This window comes from Fusarium vanettenii (genome assembly GCF_000151355.1).
Source record: "Fusarium vanettenii 77-13-4 chromosome 1 genomic scaffold NECHAsca_1_chr1_3_0, whole genome shotgun sequence".
Classification (NCBI taxonomy): domain Eukaryota; kingdom Fungi; phylum Ascomycota; class Sordariomycetes; order Hypocreales; family Nectriaceae; genus Fusarium; species Fusarium vanettenii.
In genome coordinates, this window is record NW_003315881.1 from 3,975,366 (window position 1) to 3,997,923 (window position 22,558).

Here is a 22,558-nt window from a genome sequence, read left to right on the forward strand (position 1 = left end):
AATCACCCTGCAACTGATAATGCTTAGAGTGAAGACCGATGCCCCCCTTAACTGGTCAGTTGCCTCGATAACCTTGCAGGGCATGACATCTCCAATCTTGGTTGGCTTCGACCTTTTCACGTTAGTCAATCATGGTACCTAAAAAGTAAAGTTTCGCCGTGCCTTGGTGGTGGTCGGGAATGCGGAGGGTCCCCAGCGACACCAACTCGGGTCTGAGGCTGTGGGAGTGCCGAGCCTGGTCACTCGAGCAGAGCCTCATCTTTCGGCATTAGGTTAAATAGCCGGTATCTTTCTAGGGATGATGGGAGATAACAGTATTATATCGTGCGCACATCTACCAGAGAAAACGTCTACAAAGTACAAGAACTTGTAAGTGAAGTCCCATGGCTGCACTCTGCAGTGCAAGTATTGATGGTTTAGTACAATAACGAATATGGCCGAGCCAACCTACTACTGGACATGCGTCAGTTTACCACGGGCATCTCGGGAGTTGTCAACTAATACATCATTTCCAGTGCCAGTGTGGAGCGCAATGGAGCTGGTCTTTGCATGCGAAATGCATATCATGCCAGCACGCTCGGTGCTCAAATTGCAAGGTCAGCACTGATCCGGCTTGAGATTTTGGTGTATTTGGAGGGACTGCTGGAGCTCTGTTGTAGGATATTGTACGCAGTTGGGATGGGTACGGAGTAGTTGAGCCTCCCCCGAGGTTCTTTGGACTCTAGCATTACGTTGTGGCTCTGGTGGCCTAGCCGATGACTGGGATGAAACAATACACAGAATGTACCCAAGAAACCTGTAAACCCTGGAGGACCGATCCATGTGACCGTTTACCATGATAGGACCCTGTTGATAGAAGGATCATCGCTATTGCTGACCTTGCTTTTGGTGTTGGTCGTGGCCAGTACCCCACGGCGTAGGGCTCCCAGATGACATCACGCTGCACTTTGTCATCATCAATGATCCAATATGATCCGATCTGTTATCAAGTTTGCGGGATGACCGAGCCTCGTCGGGTGAATATGGAGCGAACATGCGGCTCAAGTCTTTATCAGATGCGGTAGTGGAGAGGACCGGAGGCAACAAACTCGGGTCTGGAGCTCTACAGAGTGTGAAGAATCACAGAATAGGTATAGTCTCCATCACCGGTTTGCACCGGATGAAGAAATTCGCGCACACGGAGAATATACCCAAAAGAAAAGAAGACAAAAGGATTGTCTCTGCCCCTTGTTGCATCACCGAATTGTGACGGTTGCCTGCTGGGGCCGAGGGACAGCTCGTTGGAGCCACGTGACCTGGCGTCGCGGAACCTCAATGATTGACGCGTCTCACCAGGTCCCCGCTAGGATTCGCGACCTCTAACCTCACGTCACACCCCTATGTGACTGCGGACGACCTCGCGTCGCACTTGACGCCCGGAGATGTGGATTCTGGAGAACCCCGAGGCCTTTAAAGGTGAGAATAGCGCTCCCGAGACGCTGAGATTGGCTTCGCTGACTTGTCCGTAGGCCGAAGGCTGTGGTTGCGACCGGGAAAGACATACTTGTTTGGCCGAACGGCGGCAGAGCGTGAGAATCCTCGCACCGAGACGCTAACATAGTCGAACTAACGATGGAAATCTAGCTGGCCAATTAGCCATATCCCACAATACCATCTCACGAAAACATTTGACACTCACCGTCAGCCCAGTCGAAGATGGCCAAGCTCACAATCCCACCAGCCGATCGACGCTCACCATCGAGGATCTGGCGACCAAGATAGGAACAGTCGTTGATGGAGAAAAGATAAAGGGAAAGAAAAAGGTTGTGCAGGGGGCGACGGCCGAGTTCACCATGGGCAAATGTCCTCACAAGTTTAGGTAACTACACCTTCGCTCGTCGCAATGGCCTTCGCTGACCAGGTGTAGCCTCTCGTGGGAGCCAGTTGTTTTCGCCTTTTCTTTTACTAGCAAGGAACTTCAGACGGATCCTTTAACGACACTCCGCGACAGGTTCGAGCAGCTTGATATCAAGCTCGTGACGGAATACGCCCAATCCACTACACATGTCGTTTCGAAGAAGCGGAATACTGCCAAAGGACTGCAGGCATTAATTAATGGCAAATACATCGTGACCGAGTCATTTCTGGATGCCGTTTTCGAGGCTGGGAGTCCGGCAGAGGGCGCAGAGATTACTGATCTCAGCCCTCTGGAACAGGACTTTACCCAGAACTGGCCTGATGCACTACAACATCTGCCTCCAAGAGGTGGAGAGCCCGTACAGCACCCGGACTCGACCTATGCTCCCGATCCCGAGAGAAAGGACATTTTCGAGGGATACACTTTCATCTTCTATGACCAGTCGCAGTACAACAACCTACTTGCGCCAATCACAAACGGAGGCGGCAAGGCATTGCTGGGCAATGTCGTGCCAGAGGAGACTGAAGTGGACGAATTCGTCCAATATGTCAAGAGTGTCGCTGGAGAGAAAGGCCTCGGTGCTTTTAATGACGGCAGCGAGGGCAAAGGAGTGGTTGTTGTCCGATTTGTGCCTTCAAAGGGGTCCTTGGTCAACTGGTACGCCGACTTCTTCACGTCTGTATCTCTGAGACTGGATCATCGTCCTATTGAGCAAAGCGAATTCTTGGAAGCTATCCTCATCAAGGACGCGAGTATCCTCCGGCGGCCACTCGAAGTTGAGTCAGCGCAAAATACCCAAGAGCCTCAACACGCTCATAATGCACCCCAACCTGAGCCGTCAGGCAGTTCGCAGCCTGCAAATACACAGGCTCCAACGTCACAATCAGCTGAGGAGTCACAACCCGCCCCCAGGAGAGGAAGGACTAGAAGGACCGTCAAGAGGCGCTTTGCAGGTTTTGATGATGACGCGGATATTGATATGGATGAAACCCCTTCAACTACTTCGGCACCAACAACAAATCAGCCTTCGGCGCAACAGCCGGTGCAGCCATCGGCAGAGGAAGAGGGTGGATTGTTCGTATCTCAAGAGCCAGACGACCCTCCCCCTCCCCCAGCAGAGGAGCCAAGAACTACCCGAAGGTCACAGAGGAAAAGACGCGGCTCTCCTCTACCGGAGGATCATCTCATGGATGGCATGACTACCGCGGCAGAGAAGTTCAAGCGCCAGAGGATAGAGCGGGGCGAAGACTTGAGTGTTCGGGCCAAAGAGGCAGAGCCTGAACCTGAAGCGCCTGCCCCGACGCCCAAGAAGAAGATTAAGAAGGAGTTTGACATTCTAGCAATGGCCGCCCAGAACAAAGAAAAGGAGGAGGCTCGTGCTCGAGCTGAGAAGGAAGACCTAGCTAATCTTCCTGATGATGTTGATCTTTCTGAGATCCGTCGACTCAACATCGTGGAAGAGATGGAGGTACGAAAGCCTAGTCAGGGCAGAACTCGGGAGCAAGACATCCGCGATGGCCGATGGGATCCAAAATGGAACGGCATGAAGAACTTTAAAAAGTTCAGACAACGCGGAGAAGCGACGGGCCGCCAAGCAGCGAGGGTCATTGTGCCCCTTGTGGAGGTCAAGACCAAGGAGTTTGGCGTAGGCGACGATTACTGGTTGGAGGACGAGGAGAACGATAGGAGGAAGCGGCCCGCCAGCCAACCTTCAGGGGCAGAGTCTCAGCCTTCAGAACCAGCACCGGCGCGGCCTGTGCAAAGACGGCATGTCGGTGTTGTTTCGGATAGTAGCGATGAGGAGGAACGGGTGTCTCAGAAATCATCGATACCCGCTACACGGACTCGTGGCACCCGAGGCACGGCATCACAGTCTCAGAGCAACACGAGGAGCCAGTCGTCCCGAGTCACAAGCCAGGGAAGCAAACGGGCCGCGGCAGAGCCACCAGCAGGGGGACAGCAGCCTCCCAAGCGGGTGCGGCCAACTCGCAGTAGGGTTGTCGAGATTGCCGATAGTGACGACAGCGACGATGAGCTCAAGTTCAGGTTCGGAAAGAGGCGGTAAAATATCATGTCGTTCTCTATGCAGCAGGGGTATCTCTCTAGCTAGTGTACATCTATGTGTTCTAAGGGGTGGGCAGCTATGGCGCAACAAGGATGGTTTACGGTATTCCAAGATGGTTTACGGTATTCCAAGATGAACTACCACCGTGATCCATGGGTACCCTCGAGTCTGTGTTCGTCAAGTCGCTTGTGTAAACGCATGCTGTAAGTAAATCTAATCCATGCCATCCATCTGGCTTTCGACACCTTCGGATTCCTCGACGAGCAATCCGACAAGACAAGCAGACAGCATTGTCTCGTAGTTGACCCAGGGGTGAATCTCACCAAACAACTTGGTGCCATCACGGCCAGCACCACGCAACAGCTCCGGGACACCACCAGGATGGTAGTCGGCGTAGGGCGTAATGTTGTAGACCTTGCCGTTGAGGGCCATCCAGGCGTCCTTGCCTTTACGACCGGTCTTGACCTTCAACATAGAGGGCGTGACACGAAGATAGGGAGTTGAGGGGTCAACGCCGCGGAGGTCAGAGTTGGGGCCAGAGATGCGAGCCCAGTCCAGAGGAGAGTGGCCAGGCGTGAGAAGGACCTTTCGGCTGGGCTTGGAAGGCTTGGAGGAGTGAGTTGGTGGTGGGGCGAGGCCGGAGGAGGAAGGACCGCGGTTAGGAGCCGGTCCTCGAGCACGTTGGGCCGAGTTCGGGGCAGGAAACTGGGCGAGAGACGGAAGGCGGCCGGAGGATGAAGTTGAGGGAGAGAGGCGGCTGATGGGCGTTGCAGAGGATGGCATGGGAGGAAGTCGTCCTGGACGCGGAGGAGGTGGCATCATGGACGGGCCCAAGGACGGAGCGGCGATGGAGGGGGCGGGGCCGCGAACGGTGGGGTTCCGGGGCGGAGCGGGGTGGGAGCTAGGCGCCGGGGGAGCATTGTCGAGTGAAAAGGTGGGTACGGGAAGGGATGGAGGATCAGAGACGGCAGTAGCCTTGGGAGTGGTTTGCTCATCAGGCTCAGCGATGGTTGGAGGAGGAGGTTGCGGGACGATCTTTGGCAGTGGGGGTGGAGGCATAGAAGCGGTATCATGCTTGGCGGGCTTCGACTGCTGTGAGGAACTGGCGACGAGGCCCTGACCGAGAGGCTGGTGGAGGCGGTCAGGGTCGGACGAAGAAGCTCGAGTGGTACGGTCGACAGGCTTGTCGGCCGGATCAGTCCGGGTGCGGAGGACCGGTTCCACCTCGTGATCCAACGACACCAGGACACGGGGCCCAGGGCTTGCGCTAGGCCCCATATCAGAGCCAGAGTCAGCATCGGCCGTCGAGGGATCGGTCTTGCTGTCCGTGATAGTGGCAGGAGGGCTGCCTCTCCATCGCAGGAGGATCTGCAAGGGCGAAGGGATCCATGACGGCGGTCGCACGAGGACCCAGACGACCGAGGCGACAATCAGCGATATCCCTATGACGCCCATGACGACACGAAGACACCGCGAATCTGACTGAGCAGTGAAACAGAGATTTCCTTTCCTTCCCGAGAGCTTAGGGACCTCGGGTCGCTGGGAAAGAGAAGGAAAATCGATAGGCGAAGGGGCTATGGGAGAGCCCTGGCGAACGGGAGGGAGAGGGAGGGGAGGTGGGTTGTGGACAGGTTATTGCAGAATCATCGAGCCACCAAAGAAGAAAAGTGCCAGGTTTTTTCTGTCAGCGGGACAAGGAAAAAGCAGAGAGAGCGAGGATGGACAAAGCAGCTGAAGCGAAGCCTTGCCTTGCCAAACAAGGGAACGTGATTGGTCAGCATGGATATTTTTCGGACTCTGCATTTTGTGCGCGTGCCTAAGGCAAGTGAGCGAGCTTCCTGCGAGCACATCATGGGTGGTGCTTTGCATGTGTTTTGCTGTCCGCCCAATTGGGGAGTTTTGGAGTATTTTTGGTTCTGGCAAGGTTGCTGGGCTGGACCTCTATTGTTTAATTGAAGGGATTCTTGTCTTTCTTTTTACTCATTTTATAATACTACGTAATACTGCCTCTCCGGCCATTCGGGACCTCGACCCCGCCGGCTGTTGCTTCTGTTGTTCTGTTTGTGGCGTTGCCCGTGTCATGCCACACACGCGGCGATCAACTAGGGGGGACCCAAGCAGTTGTTCTGGTGCCCGTGTTTTTGTCTCTTCGGAACTGGACTAGGGTGTGTCCGTCTTTTTGGCATGGGTTCTAGGGAGACTGGACGGCGAGGCGGAGAAGACGAGACCGCATGGGGCACTAACTGGACTGTGGGTTGGGGGCTGGCATGAAGATGTAATCAAGCCAGGATGACGATGGGCGGGCTCGGGGGTCATGGTGAGCATTGAAGGTGTAGGAAAGGGAATTGGCTATTAATGATGGACGCAATGGGTTTCCGAACTAGAGGAGAGTCCGCGTCGGAGATGTGAGTGTCAAAATAAACAAACATGTTCTGTAACATTTTCCATCTCTTCCATCGTGGGGATCTGTCTGATCTGATCCACAGGAGCTGGTGGTGTTTGGCATGTTCCAAGACGACCTAACCAGCACCACTCATACGGGTCAATTCCAAAACACAACAATCAGATGCCTGTGCTTTTCTGGACTCTGCAGCTGGGGAGAAACACCCATGATCAGGAAACATGGCCTTGACCTTGTGTACAGAGGAGGCCAAAAAGAAAAGCGGTAGAGAGACGAGGCCTGGGCGAGGCCGTCCGCTCCGTGTCGACGAGAGCAAGGGTACGCCCATGCCATGATCCATCCATTCACTCTCTTGCCCGCTTCTTCCTCTCGCATACCTGTATTCCCTCCCGTCCGCTTTTCGTGATTGACCGATTCCTTCTCCTTCCTCACTCTCCTCCTTTCTCGCCTCCTCTCTGACACCAAGAACTCGTGACGCTTATTGTTTTTGTTTTTTTGTGGTTGATTTGTTACGACATCTACGTCTTGGCTTCATTTCGTCTTTGCTGTGCTCCGTATGCGACTCATCAAAAGGCACTCCTGATAGTGCAGAATTTCTCCTCTCTTTTCCCCTCTCGCCTGCAGCAAGAAAGAATCCATCGATACCCAAGCCACCTACCAGCCCGACTCATATTGATTACCGTTACCCCCGCTTTCACACAGCTTTTTCTCGTCGAGAGAACGGGTGTGTGTCAGTTTTTGTTTACTCGGAGGTGTCCACTGGGTGTTTAGCAGAGTCCACTGTGCTTCAGCGCTTCAAGCTCCCTGTGGCTTTGACCCTCCAGCGGTGGCCCCCCTTAACCTAAAATTTGGTGCCGCCCGAGCCATGCCGGGCAGCCAGTAACGATTTAGCGCCATCCATCCATCACTGCCCGACTGCCCGTCACCCACCCACTCATCCGTCTCTGTCTGGTCTGCTGCAGTCGAGACTCCCCCGACTCCAGCCAGACACCGTCTCTGTCAGAATGCGCACCCTCAACAACATCAACTCCTCCTTCGACTCCTCCTCGCGAACCTCCACCACCGGCCTCGCCGCTCGCCGCTCAGCCAAGCCCGTCCCTATAGCTACCTCGGCATCCGCGAACAAGCTCGTCACCTCGTCCAAGCCGCTGCCTAGGACTCCTACGACCAACAAGCAGCTTCCGGCTCAGGCTCGCCCTCGATTTCAGTCCTCCGCCTCTTCCACAACCTCGGTCGCCCGTTCTTCCACAGCAACCACCATTAGCTACCACGGCCCGAAGCAACATGTCCTCGCCCTAACCGCCACAAAATCCTCGACTCGCTCTACTCCGTCGAGTTCCGTTACGCCCAAGATGCCCCCTGGTGGTGACTCGAGGCCCCGGCCCCCGCAGCTGAGTGCAGCAGCTGCAAAGAATGTCGGCCGCACGCCCCTGACGCCCAAGATTGCTTCCAGTGCAAAGGGTCCTGCGATTGCTGCACCTCTGGCCCGGAGATTGACTCAGGGCTTGCCCTCCGGGCTCCCTTATCGAGACGACACCGCCTCGCCCTCGGTCTACCTAACAAGCAGCGTAACACCCCGGTCCGGCAGTCGTTCAAGCCGTGCCGCCGAGAGCAACCATACTACTCCGAACGGCACCCCGAACCCAGATCGAGATGGATGGGATCCTCGAGCTTCCTTGACATCGTCGTCAGGAAGACCATCGTTGACACGATCTGATTCTCCCGCTGACCCCGACTCGAAATTTTTCCGTGCCAGTGATGTCCAAGGACCTTCACAGTCGTCCAGTCGACCCTCGACCGGTACACACAGGCACTCGTCCACCTTTTCATACGCCAGTGGCAGCAACGCCGAGTCCAAGAGGACCATGAGCCCTCCCGTCACATCGCCATTTACACCAATTCTTAGCAGCACGCCCGAACCGACATCCTCAAAGTTCTTTTATGCCAATGGTGCACCTGACCTCAAGCCCAGTGGTCAGAACTCGGGACCTTCGTCGACGAACTCATCTACTTCTAGACTCCAATCTGGACGACCCAGCACAGGCAACTCTGCATCTGGACACTCGAGCCACACATACGCCCTGCCTCCGAGACCACACTCACCTATCAAGATTGCCCAGCCCAGCCCCTCGATCCTTAAAAATACTGGCACACCTGGTCTCAACAGCAGGCCCCAATTAGCCTCGGCAAACAACATAACATCACCAACATCTCTAGCTCCCGCTGCAACCGTTAATCCCAAGAGAAGAGTCAGCATTGAAGGAGCACCCAGGAAACTCCGCGGCCATGCAAGGACAGGGAGTGTCCCCAACTTTGACCCCTCTCATTCGCCTAGGATGCCCATGTCTCCGCCTCGGCTGCACTCAGAGCCTGCGTCGCCTCCGAGGAGCCCTGGCTCAAGTCAGCCAGCCCTGACCATGGCATCGATTCTTCAGGTGGCCGAGGAACTTGCCGATGAAGAGGAGGAGCAGGATGAAGAGGGATCGCAGCCTGAAGTTCAGAGCCCAACTAAGTCGACCAATTCTTCTGATCCCGTGAACGAGCTAGTGGCCAACGCGCGGAGAGAACGCAAGGTTCAGGACTTGGAGATCACCAATGCCTCGCTTGAAGCCATCAACCGAACCCTGGAGAGGCAGCTCCGAAAGCAAACCGCCGAGATTCGCAGATATAAGCGATTGTCGAGAGCTGGTCATCTTTCTGCCGCTCCTTCAGCTGCCCCTAGCCGAGTCCCATCTGAAGTTTTGGTGGAACCCCCTGCCAGCCTTGCCCTTGCTGATCTCAGCGAAGAGGACTCAGCACCCCCGTCTGAGGACGAGGAGCACGATTCATTGGACGACTCTGATATTTCCATGACTGATTCAGTATCAGCCTCGGACGCTCTGGACCCCAATGATGAGAAGACTCTGGAAAAGGCGGCTGCCCGTCGACGACGAGATGAGCGCCGCCTTCAGCTTGATCTGTCGAAGCATCGCGAACTGCTCGTCGACAGCCAAAAGATCAACCAAAGTATCAAGCGATGTCTTAACTGGACTGAGATTCTCATCAAAGAGGGCCAGAAGGCGCTAGACTACAAGGTCCGCATCTGTGATGTTGACTTTGGTGGACATGTGCTTCCTCCCCCCGGCGAAGACGAGGACGGGGATGAGGATGACGACATCCTGACCCAGGATGATGATCTAGACCTGGACACTGAAGATACTGGGCTTGAGCCACCGCTGCCCTGGGAGAAGAGCTCCCAGGATCGTGATAGTGGCATCGAGTTGCAAGCGGAAGGCAACTAATCTAGCCCAGGACGACAACACACTCTGAGTGCATCCTTACTCGGTCACCACCCAATATATTAATACCACGATACGCGGCCGGGATGCTGCACACAACTCACCACTCCCGAATTCTCCTTTTCCATACAGCTTTCAACATTTTTTCTACACCAGCCGAGCCTCAGGGCATGACACACCGAAACAAACGCCGTACATACGAATATCATGGGGAATAAACATGCATGGCATACACGGCGTTGGGCAAGCAAGCGATGCTTTTTTTTCAACTCCAATTTCTTTCGTTTTGCGTCGCATTCTTTTTTGCTTCCCAGCGGCATGCATTGCTATGCACAAACAACTCCATCATTGAGAACCGTCTTCTTGCTCATACTTTTTTTCCCCATTATCTCAAAACACGGCGCGAATAGGAGAATACAGGGACGGCCTGGACACAACTTTCATCGAGGCCCTCATTCCGCAGGGCTTTTCTTCCTTTCATTTGTCGCGGAATTTTTTTTTGGTCCCCTTTTTTTAAATTCGGTTCAGGATACATATGTATAACAGATACCCCGAGAGTGAGAGAGTTTTGGTGAGGTTTACACAAAATCATTGGTGGGAAAGACAGCGAAGGGGTACAAGAGTGAGAGAGACTCAGCGAGACACAAGAGAGCGACAAAGAGAGAGAATTGCTATTTGGGATTCGGTATCTTGGGATCATGGTTTTTGTTATCCTCCTCGATTGAGTGACGGAACAGGAGATCAAATCAGGTAGCTAGGTACAAATGGGCAACAGATAGATATCACCAGATGATATCAAACATTCGACTTGACTTTGCTTTGATTGCTTCGTACTTTGGTCACATTGTTTGGTAATAACTGTCAACTAGCAACTCTTGAGAGGATATATGGTCGTCAGATTTCATGAAAAAGGGGGGAATAGGGTCATGGGAATTATGTCTAAATCGTTTGCCGGCCGTCCTCGTCATCGCCACTCTATGCTATACCACCACGGCATCATTCCAACCAACCAAAAACGTTCATCTTCATTGGCGTGCACCTTTTCCAAGCATGCCCACCCAGGATTTCACACCTACCACTGCCCTTTGACTCTTTGGGCATCTTTTTCTTTGGTTCGATTGTTCTCTTCAAACTCAAGGGGAGGAAGGCTCCTTCTCCTTGCCGTGCTTGCGTTCCTTCTTCTTCTTGTGATCTTCCTCCTTCTTCATGGCTGCTTCGGCGACAAGCTGCTCAAAGACGAGATAATCACCCTCTTCTTCGGGAGAACGCTCAGCCTGTATAGCGTGTTAGTGATGAATAAGGCCAGGGCAAAAAGACGATAAAACATACCTTCATAAAAATGTCACCAATGAGGACCAGAGCCTGGGCTCGCTCCAGCCGCTTGTTGAGAGGAACCTTCTTGTCGTTGAGGATGCTGTCACACACCTCGCGCAAGACGCTCTGAATCTCAAACTTGCTTCCCCTCCAGGCGGCAGTAAGAATCTTTCCGGTGACGCGGCGCTCATATTCGGCACGCTTCTCCTCGGTCCAGTCCTCGCCACCCTTCTCCTCCATCTTGGCCATGTCCTCCATGGTCTGCTGGGCATCGATGGCGCTGCTGATAGTGTTCCACGTCTCCTTGACGAGGGTTCCCTTGTCGCGGAGCCTGCTGAAGAAGCCGCCGATGCCGAGGAATTTCTGGCTGCGCAGCAGAGTTGAAGCCTTGGAAACATACGTCTGACCAATAGCATGCAGGATGTCAATACCGAATGACTCCATCTTGAGGTTCTCCACCTCGAGACGCATCTTTTCCTGGAAGGCCCTGGTGACGTCGTTACCCTTGTCTGTCTCGGTCCATACGCTGAGGCGATCCTGGAGCTTGCGAGCGAGGGTGTCGACACGCTCCTGTCGGATTCGAGCCCTCTCCTTCTCGTAAGCTGCCAGCTGCTCCCTCTGTTCCTTGCTCAGGCCCTTCTTCTTCTCCTTGCGCTTAAGCTCCTCCTCTGTCAGTTCACCCTTGGCAGCCTCATCAAGGAGGATATCCTCGTGGGACTTGTCGGCCAGGGCAGGCCGGAGGGGAATCTGGGTCCGGCTTCGGGAGGCCGAGGAGGGTGCGGGTGAGTTGGCATCGGATCGAGGAAGAGGGGATTCGGTGCCCGAGGGGCCTGCGGCGGCGGGGGCGGCAGCTGGGGGAGGAATATAGGTAGGCTTTGTCTCTTTGTCGTCGGCAACGGCCTCGGAGTATGGAGGGGGTGGTGGGCCAGCTTCTTCCTCAGCAGCAGCGGCCTTCTTCTCCTCTGCCCTCTTCTCCTGGTCCTTCATGCTCTCCTTCTTGGCCTCCTCAGTACCGGGGAAGTCTCCCTCGGCGGCGGCCTGCGCGGCAGCCTCGGCGGCAGCAGCCTCTTCCTCCTCTTGCATCGTGATATCCATGGTCGCGGTGAGGTCCTTCATAAGACTGATCTCGCCGATCCAGTCGACAAAGGCATCGCCGCCAAAGATGGAGCTGAAGAATTCGGCGGGGTCGGCGAAACCTTCCTGGGGTCTTGCGCTGTCCTTTCCGAACTTATCGTAGGCTTTCCGCAAGTCGGTGTCGGAGAGGACCTGGTAGGCCTCGCCGATGGCCTGGAATTTTTCATGTGCGGTAGGATCGTTGGGGTTCTTGTCTGTAGAGTAGAAAAGTTAGCTAGGTTGGATGCAACGGCCTAGAAGGCCGTATCATGGACAAACCTGGGTGGTGGACGATGGCCATCTTGCGATAGGCCTTCTTGATTTCCAGCTCGGTGGCTGTGGGCTGGACGCCCAAGGTGTCGTAGTAGGCGGTATCGACGACCATGATGGGCAGCTCTTCCGAACTTCAGGTCGGTCAGGAGGGAGGTGGAAATAGGTTGAGGTGAATATGAAGCGGAAAGAGGAAGAAAAAATTCCACTGGCACCAGGTAAGAAATGTTGATGATGGCGTCGGGTTGCCCAAAATGACCGCCTGCCCGCGCGGAAATTATCCGGCATGACCGCCATCCATCCCTCCCTCCCTCCTTCCTCCCTCAAGAACGACGGATCCAAGGACTGGCAGGTACCTTTCTCGAGCATTCATTGGCCTAAGCTCCAAGGCTGGGGGGCTTGGAAAGGTTCTTCAGGGCCTTCTGGGGCTACGTAATGGCGGGGCAGTGCCCAGCCGTTGGGCAGGTTCACAACCTTGGATCATAGGTAATTTGAGGCCTCAATCGCAAACTTGAAGGACAATTTATCACATGAGAAACATGACGAATTGTTCTTGACGAGCTAGCCAATAAGACGAAAGGACTCCCGAAAAGAAGGTTTCCTTCAAGTTTCCAACGCTTCGTCCCATCCCCTTCAGGCCTTGTTGCCACTTTGCCCCTCAACACCACTGCCTGAACTCCGCCGTGATGTTTACGTGTTGCCCAACTTACACGGCATCGTTTTGTCTGACTTGGCTCTGACTTGGCGTCTCGCATATAGAAAATGACGATTTTCTTGCTTGATTTTTCTTTTTATAGATTGCAGAATTTTGGGAGAGGCTGTGTCTACACGACTGTTATCCAACTTTTAGCTTGTTGGGGATTGTTTGAAACATTGTTTCATTCATCACATGTTCTGTGACGATTCAGAGATTCTTATGCTCCCGAAACACCATTTATCGGTTCTTTTCGTGCAACTCTATGTGATGCCAGAAATCTTGCAAACTTGGTTATGACTTGGTTTGACCGAGTTAAGCTCATAAGTATTGGCTCGATTGGATCGCTCGTCGGGCAAGCAAACTCCAAAGCAAAGGGTCTGTCTGTACAAGATCGAGTCAGGGCGGCAATATTGCAGACACGATTACAGATACCATGAGCTGCGCATTTTACCTGGAGCCTAGAAGTGGGCAAAGATCATGAAAAGGTGGTTTAGCATTAGAACTTGTTCAAATGTAGATGTCTCTACACCAATCGCCTTGAGAGCATTTGCATGGAACACAACTTGACGAGATCCTATCACGGCCACCGCTCAACTTTCTACATAGTCCACAGTCAGCTGTGTGAGCAGCATGATGTTACCCTTTGGAGACATGCTCAGCCCGATCGGTATGCACTGCATAGTTAACCCCAGGTGGCGAGTTGAGATAGTTTGAGATGTACGCTCTTTAAGGCACGGGCTTCTCCTATAATTGGATCCCATATAGATCTCTACTAGTGATGCTATCAGAGATATCGCCAGGCACGTATAAGCGATTTGAGGCGTGCCTGATCAGTGGGGAAGGGTTCTGGTGTAATGGAAAGATAACGAGTTCCTGTAGCAGATAGGCTCTGATTGAAGCTCAAGACACAGCAACAGTCTTGGGTTTTCATGCCCACCGCGATTTAAGGTCTTTTATATGCAGTTGCTCCTCACTTGATCATAGTGCCAATAACCCAATGCAAAGGTTAGAGATCAAACAATGTCATTCTTCTTGAGACTTGTGGTACCCAAGGTGGTGGAAACGCGTCTGCCGTGACAGGGTTCAATATGCAGAAGCTCTTGAGTGATTGATGCCGTCTGACATGCATTATGGAAAACCCGCCGGCTGTCATATCTTCAGGCGAAAGCCGCCGGACACCGAAGAATATGTGCTTTAAACATTATCATCACATCCTCGATTGGTTCGCTTCACGATGCCACTCTCAACAGACACGCAATTTCCCGGAACCTGGAGCAGACAAGACTGTGGGGTTGGATAAATCCGGTTGAGCGGTGAAGAAGTCCGGATCGGCTATGTGCATATTTCGCAAAGGTATTTTCTTTGTGGTTGCTGGCTGTCAATGAGGCCAGCCTCTTTTGCTCTGGTTGCTCAGCTTATTTGTCGCTTTCTATTGCAATGTGTCTTGACCCCTATTCACTGCCCGATGTGCCGGCTAACGAAAAACTATCATGGCCGAGACCGTCCTACTGACACTTCTTCAACACCACCGAGAGGGCTTACGGGCCGGAGCTCCGGCTAGTGATGGCGTGTGGTACAGCTTCCTGGGGAAAGGGTGCCTTGCAGGATGCTGTAGGCAGACGTAGCTGAATCATCGTCAGCGATCCCGCCCATATTATGCTCCCCATCAACGGATGCGCCATACCTAGGCATTGGCATCCATATCTTCACAGCCATGCCGCTAGGCGGGGTATCACAAAACGCAACACGAATACGAGTGACAGCTGCACACGTGCTACCTACATGCATGGCTCATGCATAAAACGCGAAATTCTATTCTAGTATCCGCTACATCACTCTACAAGGATCGGCCACCCTAAGAAATGAGCTCTTGCCAATGTGGATTTACCCGGAAGAGTGGGTGTCCAGATCAATTCTGTCCTCTCTCATCTCTTCTTCTTCCTCGCGCAGTTGATGGCGAGCAACGCAAAACGACGTCTTTGGGGTCAACGGTTGCAATTGGCATAAAAACTTTGCTTCCTCCCACTTCCTGAGTCGAACTCGGCGCACTGTCCATCCTCTGCTTCTCCCTTGAGTTGCTTGTCTCGCCTACCCGCTCCCCCCTCACGCCGCAAAAATGGGTGCTCTCTACTACCTCTTCCACCCCAACCAGCTTCGGTCCATTATCCAATGGTGAGACCTCTTTCTTCTTGTTTCTATCGGCAGCTTCTAATGTCCCCTCCAGGAAGGTCTGGCACGATCCTGTCCACAAGCGTGATCCCAGCACCGAATCCCCCGAGCTGCAAGAATGCTTCCGCTACCTGAACATGACGAGCCGCAGCTTTGCGGCCGTCATCCAGGAGCTTAACCATGAGCTTCTTGTCCCCATTACCCTCTTCTACCTTGTTCTCCGTGGTCTAGATACTATTGAGGATGACATGACTCTTCCCCTAGACAAGAAGGTTCCACTTCTGCGCGAGTTCCACAACACCATGGAGCAGGATGGCTGGCAGTTCCATGAGAGTCAAGAGAAGGACAAGGAGCTTCTTGAGCACTTTGATGTTGTCATCACTGAGCTCAAGAAGATCAAGCCTCAATACTATGAGATTATCAAGGACATGACCATCAAGATGGGCAATGGCATGGCCGATTATGCTCAAAACACAGAGATGATCGAGAACGGTGTGCAAACAATCGACGAGTATGAGCTTTACTGCCATTACGTCGCTGGCCTTGTCGGCGAGGGCTTGACACGCCTGTTTGTCGCCTCAGAGCTCGCCAACCCCAAGCTCGCTGAGCGTCCCTCACTGACCGAGTCGATGGGTCAGTTCCTCCAAAAGACCAACATTATTCGAGATATCCATGAAGACTGGGAGGACGGTCGAAGATGGTATCCTAAGGAGATCTGGAGCAAGCACGTCGACAAGTGGGAGGATCTTTTCGATCCCAAGCAGCGCACAAAGGCCATCGAGTGTGTCTCCGAGATGGTTCTCGATGCCCTCAAGCACAGCGAGGAGTGCCTGTTTTATATGGCCGGCATCAAGGACCAGAGTGTCTTTAACTTTGTTGCCATCCCCCAGGGCATGGCCATTGCCACATTGGAGCTCGTCTTCAGAAACCCCAACGTTCTCGAGAGGAACGTCAAGATCACCAAGGGCGATGCCTGCCAGATCATGTTTGAGTCCACTCAAAATCTCGTCACAGTATGCGATGTCTTCAAGAGATACGCACGACGGATCCAGGCAAAGAACGACCCCAGAGATCCCAGTTATCTTGCCATCAGTGCGCAGTGCGCCAAGGTATGTCTTGCTTTGCATCAAGTATCAGAACACACTCACTAACCCACTCCAGATTGAGCAATTTATCGAAACCCTCTTCCCCAGACAAGATCCCAAGAAGCTTGCCCTAGAGAACAACCAGAGGCAGAACAAGGAGCCCACCATGGACCCTGGTGAGGCCGTTGTCCTCTTTGGTGTCGTCATTGCCAGCTTGCTCTGCATTTCTGGTCTTATGGTATGTTACTACATGCTCCAGTTAGGAACTTGGTCGACTAATGCTTCATAGATCGGCACTGCTTGGTTCTTCGGCGCCAGGTTCGACAACATCTTCAAGGAGGCCAGTGTCTTTCTACCAGGTGGCGAGAAGGCCACACCCCTAGTTACGGGCCGTGACGAATTGTAACACCATAATCCGCTGGTCGAGTTGTTTGGTCTTTCATGTTTTATGCCAGAACCTTTTCACGATATCCTAACGTAACCATACTTGAGAGATCCCCCACGAAAAGGGGATTGAGCCTAGGTCGCATTGCCGGGCGTTTACACTTTCTAATACAACAAGCAGCGGCGTTGTACAGCGCACGCTGCATTCCAAGTTTCGCCCAGTCCCCTCGTTGACGTGGTGTGTGCGTTCACAACATGATACCGGAGCAGTACGCTCCAGCACGGATGTCAAATTGCAATCTAGTCCTTTCATGACTATGGTTGTGCCGAAGAAGTGCTAAAATCGAATTCCATTGCTCTCAGCCTCAGTCCTTTGGCGAGGCGCGCCGCAGGTCCATCTCGACGTCCATGGACGACGGACATGCGGCGACGAGCAAACATACCGACATTCCATTTCACAATATATCTGTGACGCTTATGCTTAATAGAGACGTGCATTTTAGGCTTGGATCTACATGTGCACGAGACGGACTTCGAGACAAGCGTCTGGGCTCTGGTTTTGTCTTTTCATGCAGTTCCCTGCTACTTAAGGCCTTAGCTGATCTGATAAGTACGGGTCTGCTCATCGTGTCCCAGGGGGGTTGCGGCCCTGCGTCGAAAGGTTACATCGTGGCTGTGGCCTAGCTGCAGGAGTAATCTTCCGATCCTGCATGTCCAGCTGTGTCCCTGATATCCGTGTCATCATGTCGGACAAGAGAGGCCTCAGTGTCGGACATGCCGTGTGGTTCCGTCTTGGCCCCCCCGAACCAATGTCAACAGCTGCTCGCCTTGTCCTTGTCTAGAAGATCATAGTTGTAGTCGTTATTGATACACCGTCTATATCCAGTTGCCTTTTCCGGTCCAACTCCCAGCACATAACGAGCAAGTGTGAGAGATCACAAGTGTGTCTACTGTTCTATATTACATATTTACACGCATGAATAGGCATGAAATATCTCAGGTTTGTACGGAGGTGGGCTACCAATTATCCCTGAAATTTGTTCTTCTTTTTTCCCTGGTAATCAAAAAAACGTCCCGCTTTCCCATTTGTCCCTGATTCCCCATGGTGGTTGTGCTGCCGTGACTGCTTCTATTGGTTGCCGTTGTTGGCGATGAGGTCGGTGGTGTCGGCAGCGTTGTTGCGGACCTTGGCACCGCTCTGCTGGGCGAGGCTCTTGATGAGCTCAACAACTCGGCTGGGCTCCTGGACGTTCTGGAAGGCCATGAGGTAGGCAGCGAGACCGGCAACGTGGGGAGAGGCTGCAACAGGTTAGCATTAAGGTGGCGAGCACGACAGGGAAGGGGTTGAAACATACCCATGCTGGTGCCGCTGAGGGAGGCGGTAGCGGTGTTGGAGTCAATACCAACGCTGAGGACTTGGACACCGGGAGCATAGATGTCGACGTCAGGTCCAAAGTTGGAGAAGGGGGCTCGCACGTCGGTTGTGCCGTCAATAGCACCGACGGTGATGGCGTTGGGAGCAGAGCCGGGGGAAGTGAGGGCGGTATCTCGCTATTGCCTGTTAGTCCTTGCTCCTCAAGAAAGGCTCAAGGTTGACTCACGTTCTCGTTACCAGCAGCCACAACGGGGACAATGCCAGCCTTGAAGAGAGCCTCGATGGCGCGGTTGATGGCCTCGGAGAAGTCACCACCCAGAGACATGTTCATAACAGCCTTGCCCTTCTTTCCTCGCTTCTCGACGTCGTCAATGACAAACTGCATGCCCTGGAGAACGCCAGAGTTGCTGCCACCGCCTGAGACATCCAGGACCTTGACAGCAACGAGCTCGGCCTTCTTGGCAACGCCAAAGGTAGCACCGGCAATGGTACCAGCGACGTGGCTGCCGTGTCCGTTCTCATCATCGTCCTTGTCTTCAGTCAGCCAAACATATCCTCTCATAATGCGCAAATCACCACTCTACTTACGACGTTGTTAATGAAGTTGCCTCCGAAAGTGGCACGGCCCTCAAACTCAGTGTGAGTTGTCTTGATACCGGTATCAACCACATAGGCAACAATGCCCTCGCCAGCGCTGTCGTCAAAGACATAAGTATCCTCGTTGGGCTGAGCGTGAGAAAGACGGTCGAGACCTGGGGGAGCGTTGACCTGGGCAATGGCGCCGTTGAGCTGGACGTGGGTATCGGCCTCGATGTAGGCAACTTCGTCAGCGTCGTAAAGGTCCTTGATCATCAAATCGTCGGCGTCGAGGGACATGGCTCGCCACTTGTTCATCTTGAATGAGTTGATGGTTGTGGAAAGGTTCAGGCCGTTAAGACCTCGCTTGTTGAGGTTTCGCTTCTTGATAGCCATGGCAAACGAGGCCTCCTTGGCGCTGATGGCATCATCATCGAAGTCGTCGTTGTTGAAGACAACAATGTACTTGTTGGGAATGATGTTCTGGGCCTCGGGGTTCGAGACCATTGTCTTAAGGAAGGAGCTGATTCCAACCTTGCCAGTGACCTCCTCGGGGATGTCAGGAAGGGATTCGGCCATCTCCTTGAAGCCAGCCGACAGGTCCAGAGGTGCGGCGGCGGCAAAGGGGGCCGAAAGGAGCAGGGTAGCGAAAAGACTCTTGAAGATCGCCATGGTGATGGTGTTTTAACTGAAGATTCGTGGGTATATGGGAAGAAATATGCTGGAGCGCGAAAGTGAACTGGTTCCAGCCGTTTCACTCAAGTAGATGGATAGTTGCTCGGTCGTCTAAGAAGTCGATATCGAGTCAAGGAAGAGAGCAGTAAAAAGAATGAGTACTGAAGCTGGTAGAGGAGGCAGGCGATCAACGCTCCTCTCGAAACGGTAAATAATGAACGGTCGAAAGTAGGTGCGCGATGCACTGTTCGGGAACAGTCAAAGGAGGGTGATTAAGAAACTGTCTAGCAGCACAAATCCGAAAAGGGAAATATCAGAGAGTGAGATAGAAACAAGGGAAGGGAAAATGATGAACAAGAAAGTAATTGAAAGACAAAAGGAGACGTCTTCCAGAATAGGAACCCGAACAAGAACAATAGAATGAGAATGGCCGTCCAGCAGCTGTAGATGCGCGGGCAGGCGTGGATTTAATAGGAGAAATCGAACAATGGCATTTGGGCGCGAAGCTGGCTTCTGACTGGTGGCATCTGAACCAGGTCCAGGGCCAGGAGAGCCGCAAGATGCATTGGATGCATGGCGCCCGCGGGGGACGACGGCCAACGTCTGGCAGTGGCGCCGCTAACGCTAGGGGTCGTGGATCCAGGGCTTCGGTGTCAGGGACAGGGGCTCGACCATGTTTAGCGCAGAAGAGCGTGCGACCATGGTCGGAGAGTCTCTGCCAAGTCAAACTGCCCAAGAGCCCCTTTGCTCTTGTACTGTACTTGAATCGTAACCTCCGGCACAAGAGGTTGCAGTCGAAACTTGAACGCTTCCCTTGCTTTGCTTGGTGAATCGCGTCGAAACCATTCCTGCTTTATGACGGTGTTGGCCGTGTCTGTTATTGTATGAGCGCCTAGCCGCAGCATCGACTGATTGGCCCGCCGCGTCTGATTGCTGTTTCTCAGATCCCTTGGGGAACATGACGGCAGTACCAGCTGATGGGTTCGTGTCCCCGTACTTGGCCGTCGTCAGCTGGCAAAGCGTTGGGTGAGAGAAGCTGTTTTTGTTACCCACAACCGCGGTACCAGGCCCATTGCCGCCAATAAGATGGGGCTAATCCGGCTTCGTCAGTGTCTCAACCAGATGCCCGCGCGTCAAAACTCTGTTGCCGACGACTTTCCTTTCGATCGAAAGGGCGGCAAACTCAAGGCTCAAGATCTGTGATTCTCCCTCGGCATCCCGTAGTTATTTCCCACTTCATGCGGTAGCTGAATCGAAACCCAGCGTCCATCAGCCCCCCAGACCGAATTTGGGTACAAAACCGTGTCGATCGGGTCGGTCCCTGGGATGCAATCAAAGATATGCAGCCTGCGTCATTGGCAACGGCAGCAGAACCGTCAAGCCCCTTGTTTGAGAGACCTTGGCATCTCTTGGGCCTCTGGTAGAGGCGCAAACTCGTTGGCGGCCGCCACATCCCAATGTCACCTCGACGCGGAGGTTCCACTCATTGGAAACCAGCCCAAGAATCGGCGCTTGGTGCCCCTGTAACTGCCCGGCCGAGTTTTGAAACCAGTGACACTGGGCTTTTGCTCTGGCGTCTGGAGCTGCCAGGCACAAATGGATTTGGTTGGCTCCCGTGAACCCTCGCCGCGTGGCGCCTGATCTCCCAAACATGCCTTATTCATGCCGATCCGAATTGCAATCTTTTTCTCGGGCTAACAATTTGGCTCGTCTGTCGTCTAAATCATGGTGATACATTTGAAAGGTTTCTGTTTCGTTTGTTGCGTGTCGGGAAAAATTCTGCATCTCCCGTCGCCTGCCAGGATCTCACTCAGCTTCAAGCCCCTTGAACGACAGGCCCTGGGTCTCTCACCGTTGGAAACAACCGGGGGTTGTTTTGTCCGTCCAGAACTGGCTTCCAAAGCCGGCCACAACAGACGAGGAAGCATTGCGGGGGGCTCCGATAGCCCCGGCTGGTCGGGGTGTTCTGCAGGTCACGGGCCATGCTTGTCTCGAACAAGGCCGGGGATCGAAGGCGTTGTATCGAATTCTGGTGTGGCTCTTGACCAAGACCGCCTGGAAGCATGGGGGTTGGCGGAAATGGTCCTGGATCAAGAAAGCGACCTTCTTTAACGAGACGGTTGGCAGGGGGTTTATTGTGCCCTGGCCCTGACCCTGACCCTTGGACGGATATTTTCGTCATGCGTGATGTGAGGCAGAGGACGGGGTCTGCACGGGCGAAACAAGAAGCGAAGACTTCGGTTCGGCTTGTGGGAGGAACGTTGAACCATGCGCAGGCTTGCGAATAACCTCTTTTTGCTAAGGAGGTGAGGTTGTTAAGGAGAGGTTAGTATTTCATTGATCAGGGCCCGGCTGTTTGACTCGCATCACGGCATGTTACTAAGCTGTGTGAAGATGATTAACGGAAGGACCGTCCCAGGGTGTTTTAAGCATACCTTCCTCCCTTAACGTTAAGTCAAAATACGATGCCGTCTTATCCAGCCCGATGGAGGTAAAACCTTTTCCCCCGATCAAAAATCGCATCTGTTTCAATGTCACTTGATGAAACCCGGAGGTAATAGCATCTATAAACAAGAGACTCCATGACGGTCCAGATCTCGTCGCATAATTCTGCTGTCTCATCTCGACTCACTTGGCGCCAGGGCCCCCTGTGCCAAAATCCATCACTCACGGAACGCATAGCACAATGTGCTGCTGCAGGGCCCAAGATATGGCCACGCGAATTTCCCCCCCGTGCCGAGCCGGCTACCTGGCTCATGAGATCCACGGTTTGGAGGGATGGTGAGACCAGGGGGGTACACGTGACCCGCTGCGTGACCTAGTGTCGAGCTTCTCTAACGCCGCGCACTTCAATTACGAAGCATCCAATCCAAACATCTGCCATCTGCCAACCATTCCAAATCATACTCGAAACCGCTTCTTTTCTAGCTTTTGTTTTACATGCCGCCCGCTAAAACCATGTCAGGAGGATGGCGTTCAGGACAAAGCATGGCTCCTTGACATGCAAAAGTGCGGGAGAAACAATCCCCTTGTGGCTCGTGGTCATAGCTTGACATTTCCAGGTCATGATAAAACTGCCCCTTGGTGCAACTGCGCTCGTAAAGGCAGGGTTTGGTTTGCCTCGGCCATGACTTGCGGCTTGTGGGCAGATGGTGCAGACGACAGATGAAACCGATAATGCCTTGAACTCGGTGCCAACCCTTTGATCCAGCCTAATACAGCATTTTGGCGTGTAGTTCATCGTTGTTACCTCCGAGGA

The 22,558-nt window shown here is 53.4% G+C and overlaps 5 protein-coding genes across 5 annotated transcripts; 3 read left to right on the forward strand and 2 right to left on the reverse strand.

The window, feature by feature from the left end:
• Positions 1 to 1,421: 1,421 nt before the first annotated feature.
• On the forward strand, positions 1,422 to 4,584 carry NECHADRAFT_57691 (uncharacterized protein; the record flags this gene model as incomplete). The annotated part of the gene is made up of 5 exons (XM_003053840.1): positions 1,422 to 1,455; positions 1,509 to 1,568; positions 1,624 to 1,858; positions 1,907 to 2,444; positions 2,538 to 4,584. 5 exons carry the CDS (start codon positions 1,422 to 1,424, stop codon positions 3,960 to 3,962), a joined length of 2,292 nt encoding a protein of 763 aa, XP_003053886.1. The 3' UTR covers positions 3,963 to 4,584.
• Positions 4,585 to 7,353: 2,769 nt separating this feature from the next.
• On the forward strand, positions 7,354 to 9,644 carry NECHADRAFT_99001 (uncharacterized protein; the record flags this gene model as incomplete). Its single annotated transcript, XM_003053841.1, has 1 exon — positions 7,354 to 9,644. Exon 1 carries the CDS (start codon positions 7,368 to 7,370, stop codon positions 9,642 to 9,644), a length of 2,277 nt encoding a protein of 758 aa, XP_003053887.1. The 5' UTR covers positions 7,354 to 7,367.
• Positions 9,645 to 10,774: 1,130 nt separating this feature from the next.
• Positions 10,775 to 12,453, reverse strand: NECHADRAFT_75491 (uncharacterized protein; the record flags this gene model as incomplete). Its single annotated transcript, XM_003054557.1, has 3 exons — positions 10,775 to 10,915; positions 10,971 to 12,283; positions 12,348 to 12,453. 3 exons carry the CDS (start codon positions 12,451 to 12,453, stop codon positions 10,775 to 10,777), a joined length of 1,560 nt encoding a protein of 519 aa, XP_003054603.1.
• A 2,698-nt stretch (positions 12,454 to 15,151) lies between these two features.
• NECHADRAFT_75492 (uncharacterized protein) lies at positions 15,152 to 16,695 on the forward strand (the record flags this gene model as incomplete). Its single annotated transcript, XM_003053842.1, has 4 exons — positions 15,152 to 15,207; positions 15,260 to 16,313; positions 16,366 to 16,527; positions 16,579 to 16,695. 4 exons carry the CDS (start codon positions 15,152 to 15,154, stop codon positions 16,693 to 16,695), a joined length of 1,389 nt encoding a protein of 462 aa, XP_003053888.1.
• Positions 16,696 to 17,802: 1,107 nt separating this feature from the next.
• On the reverse strand, positions 17,803 to 19,131 carry NECHADRAFT_31736 (uncharacterized protein; the record flags this gene model as incomplete). Its single annotated transcript, XM_003054558.1, has 4 exons — positions 17,803 to 17,972; positions 18,029 to 18,220; positions 18,271 to 18,577; positions 18,637 to 19,131. 4 exons carry the CDS (start codon positions 19,129 to 19,131, stop codon positions 17,803 to 17,805), a joined length of 1,164 nt encoding a protein of 387 aa, XP_003054604.1.
• Positions 19,132 to 22,558: the final 3,427 nt, after the last annotated feature.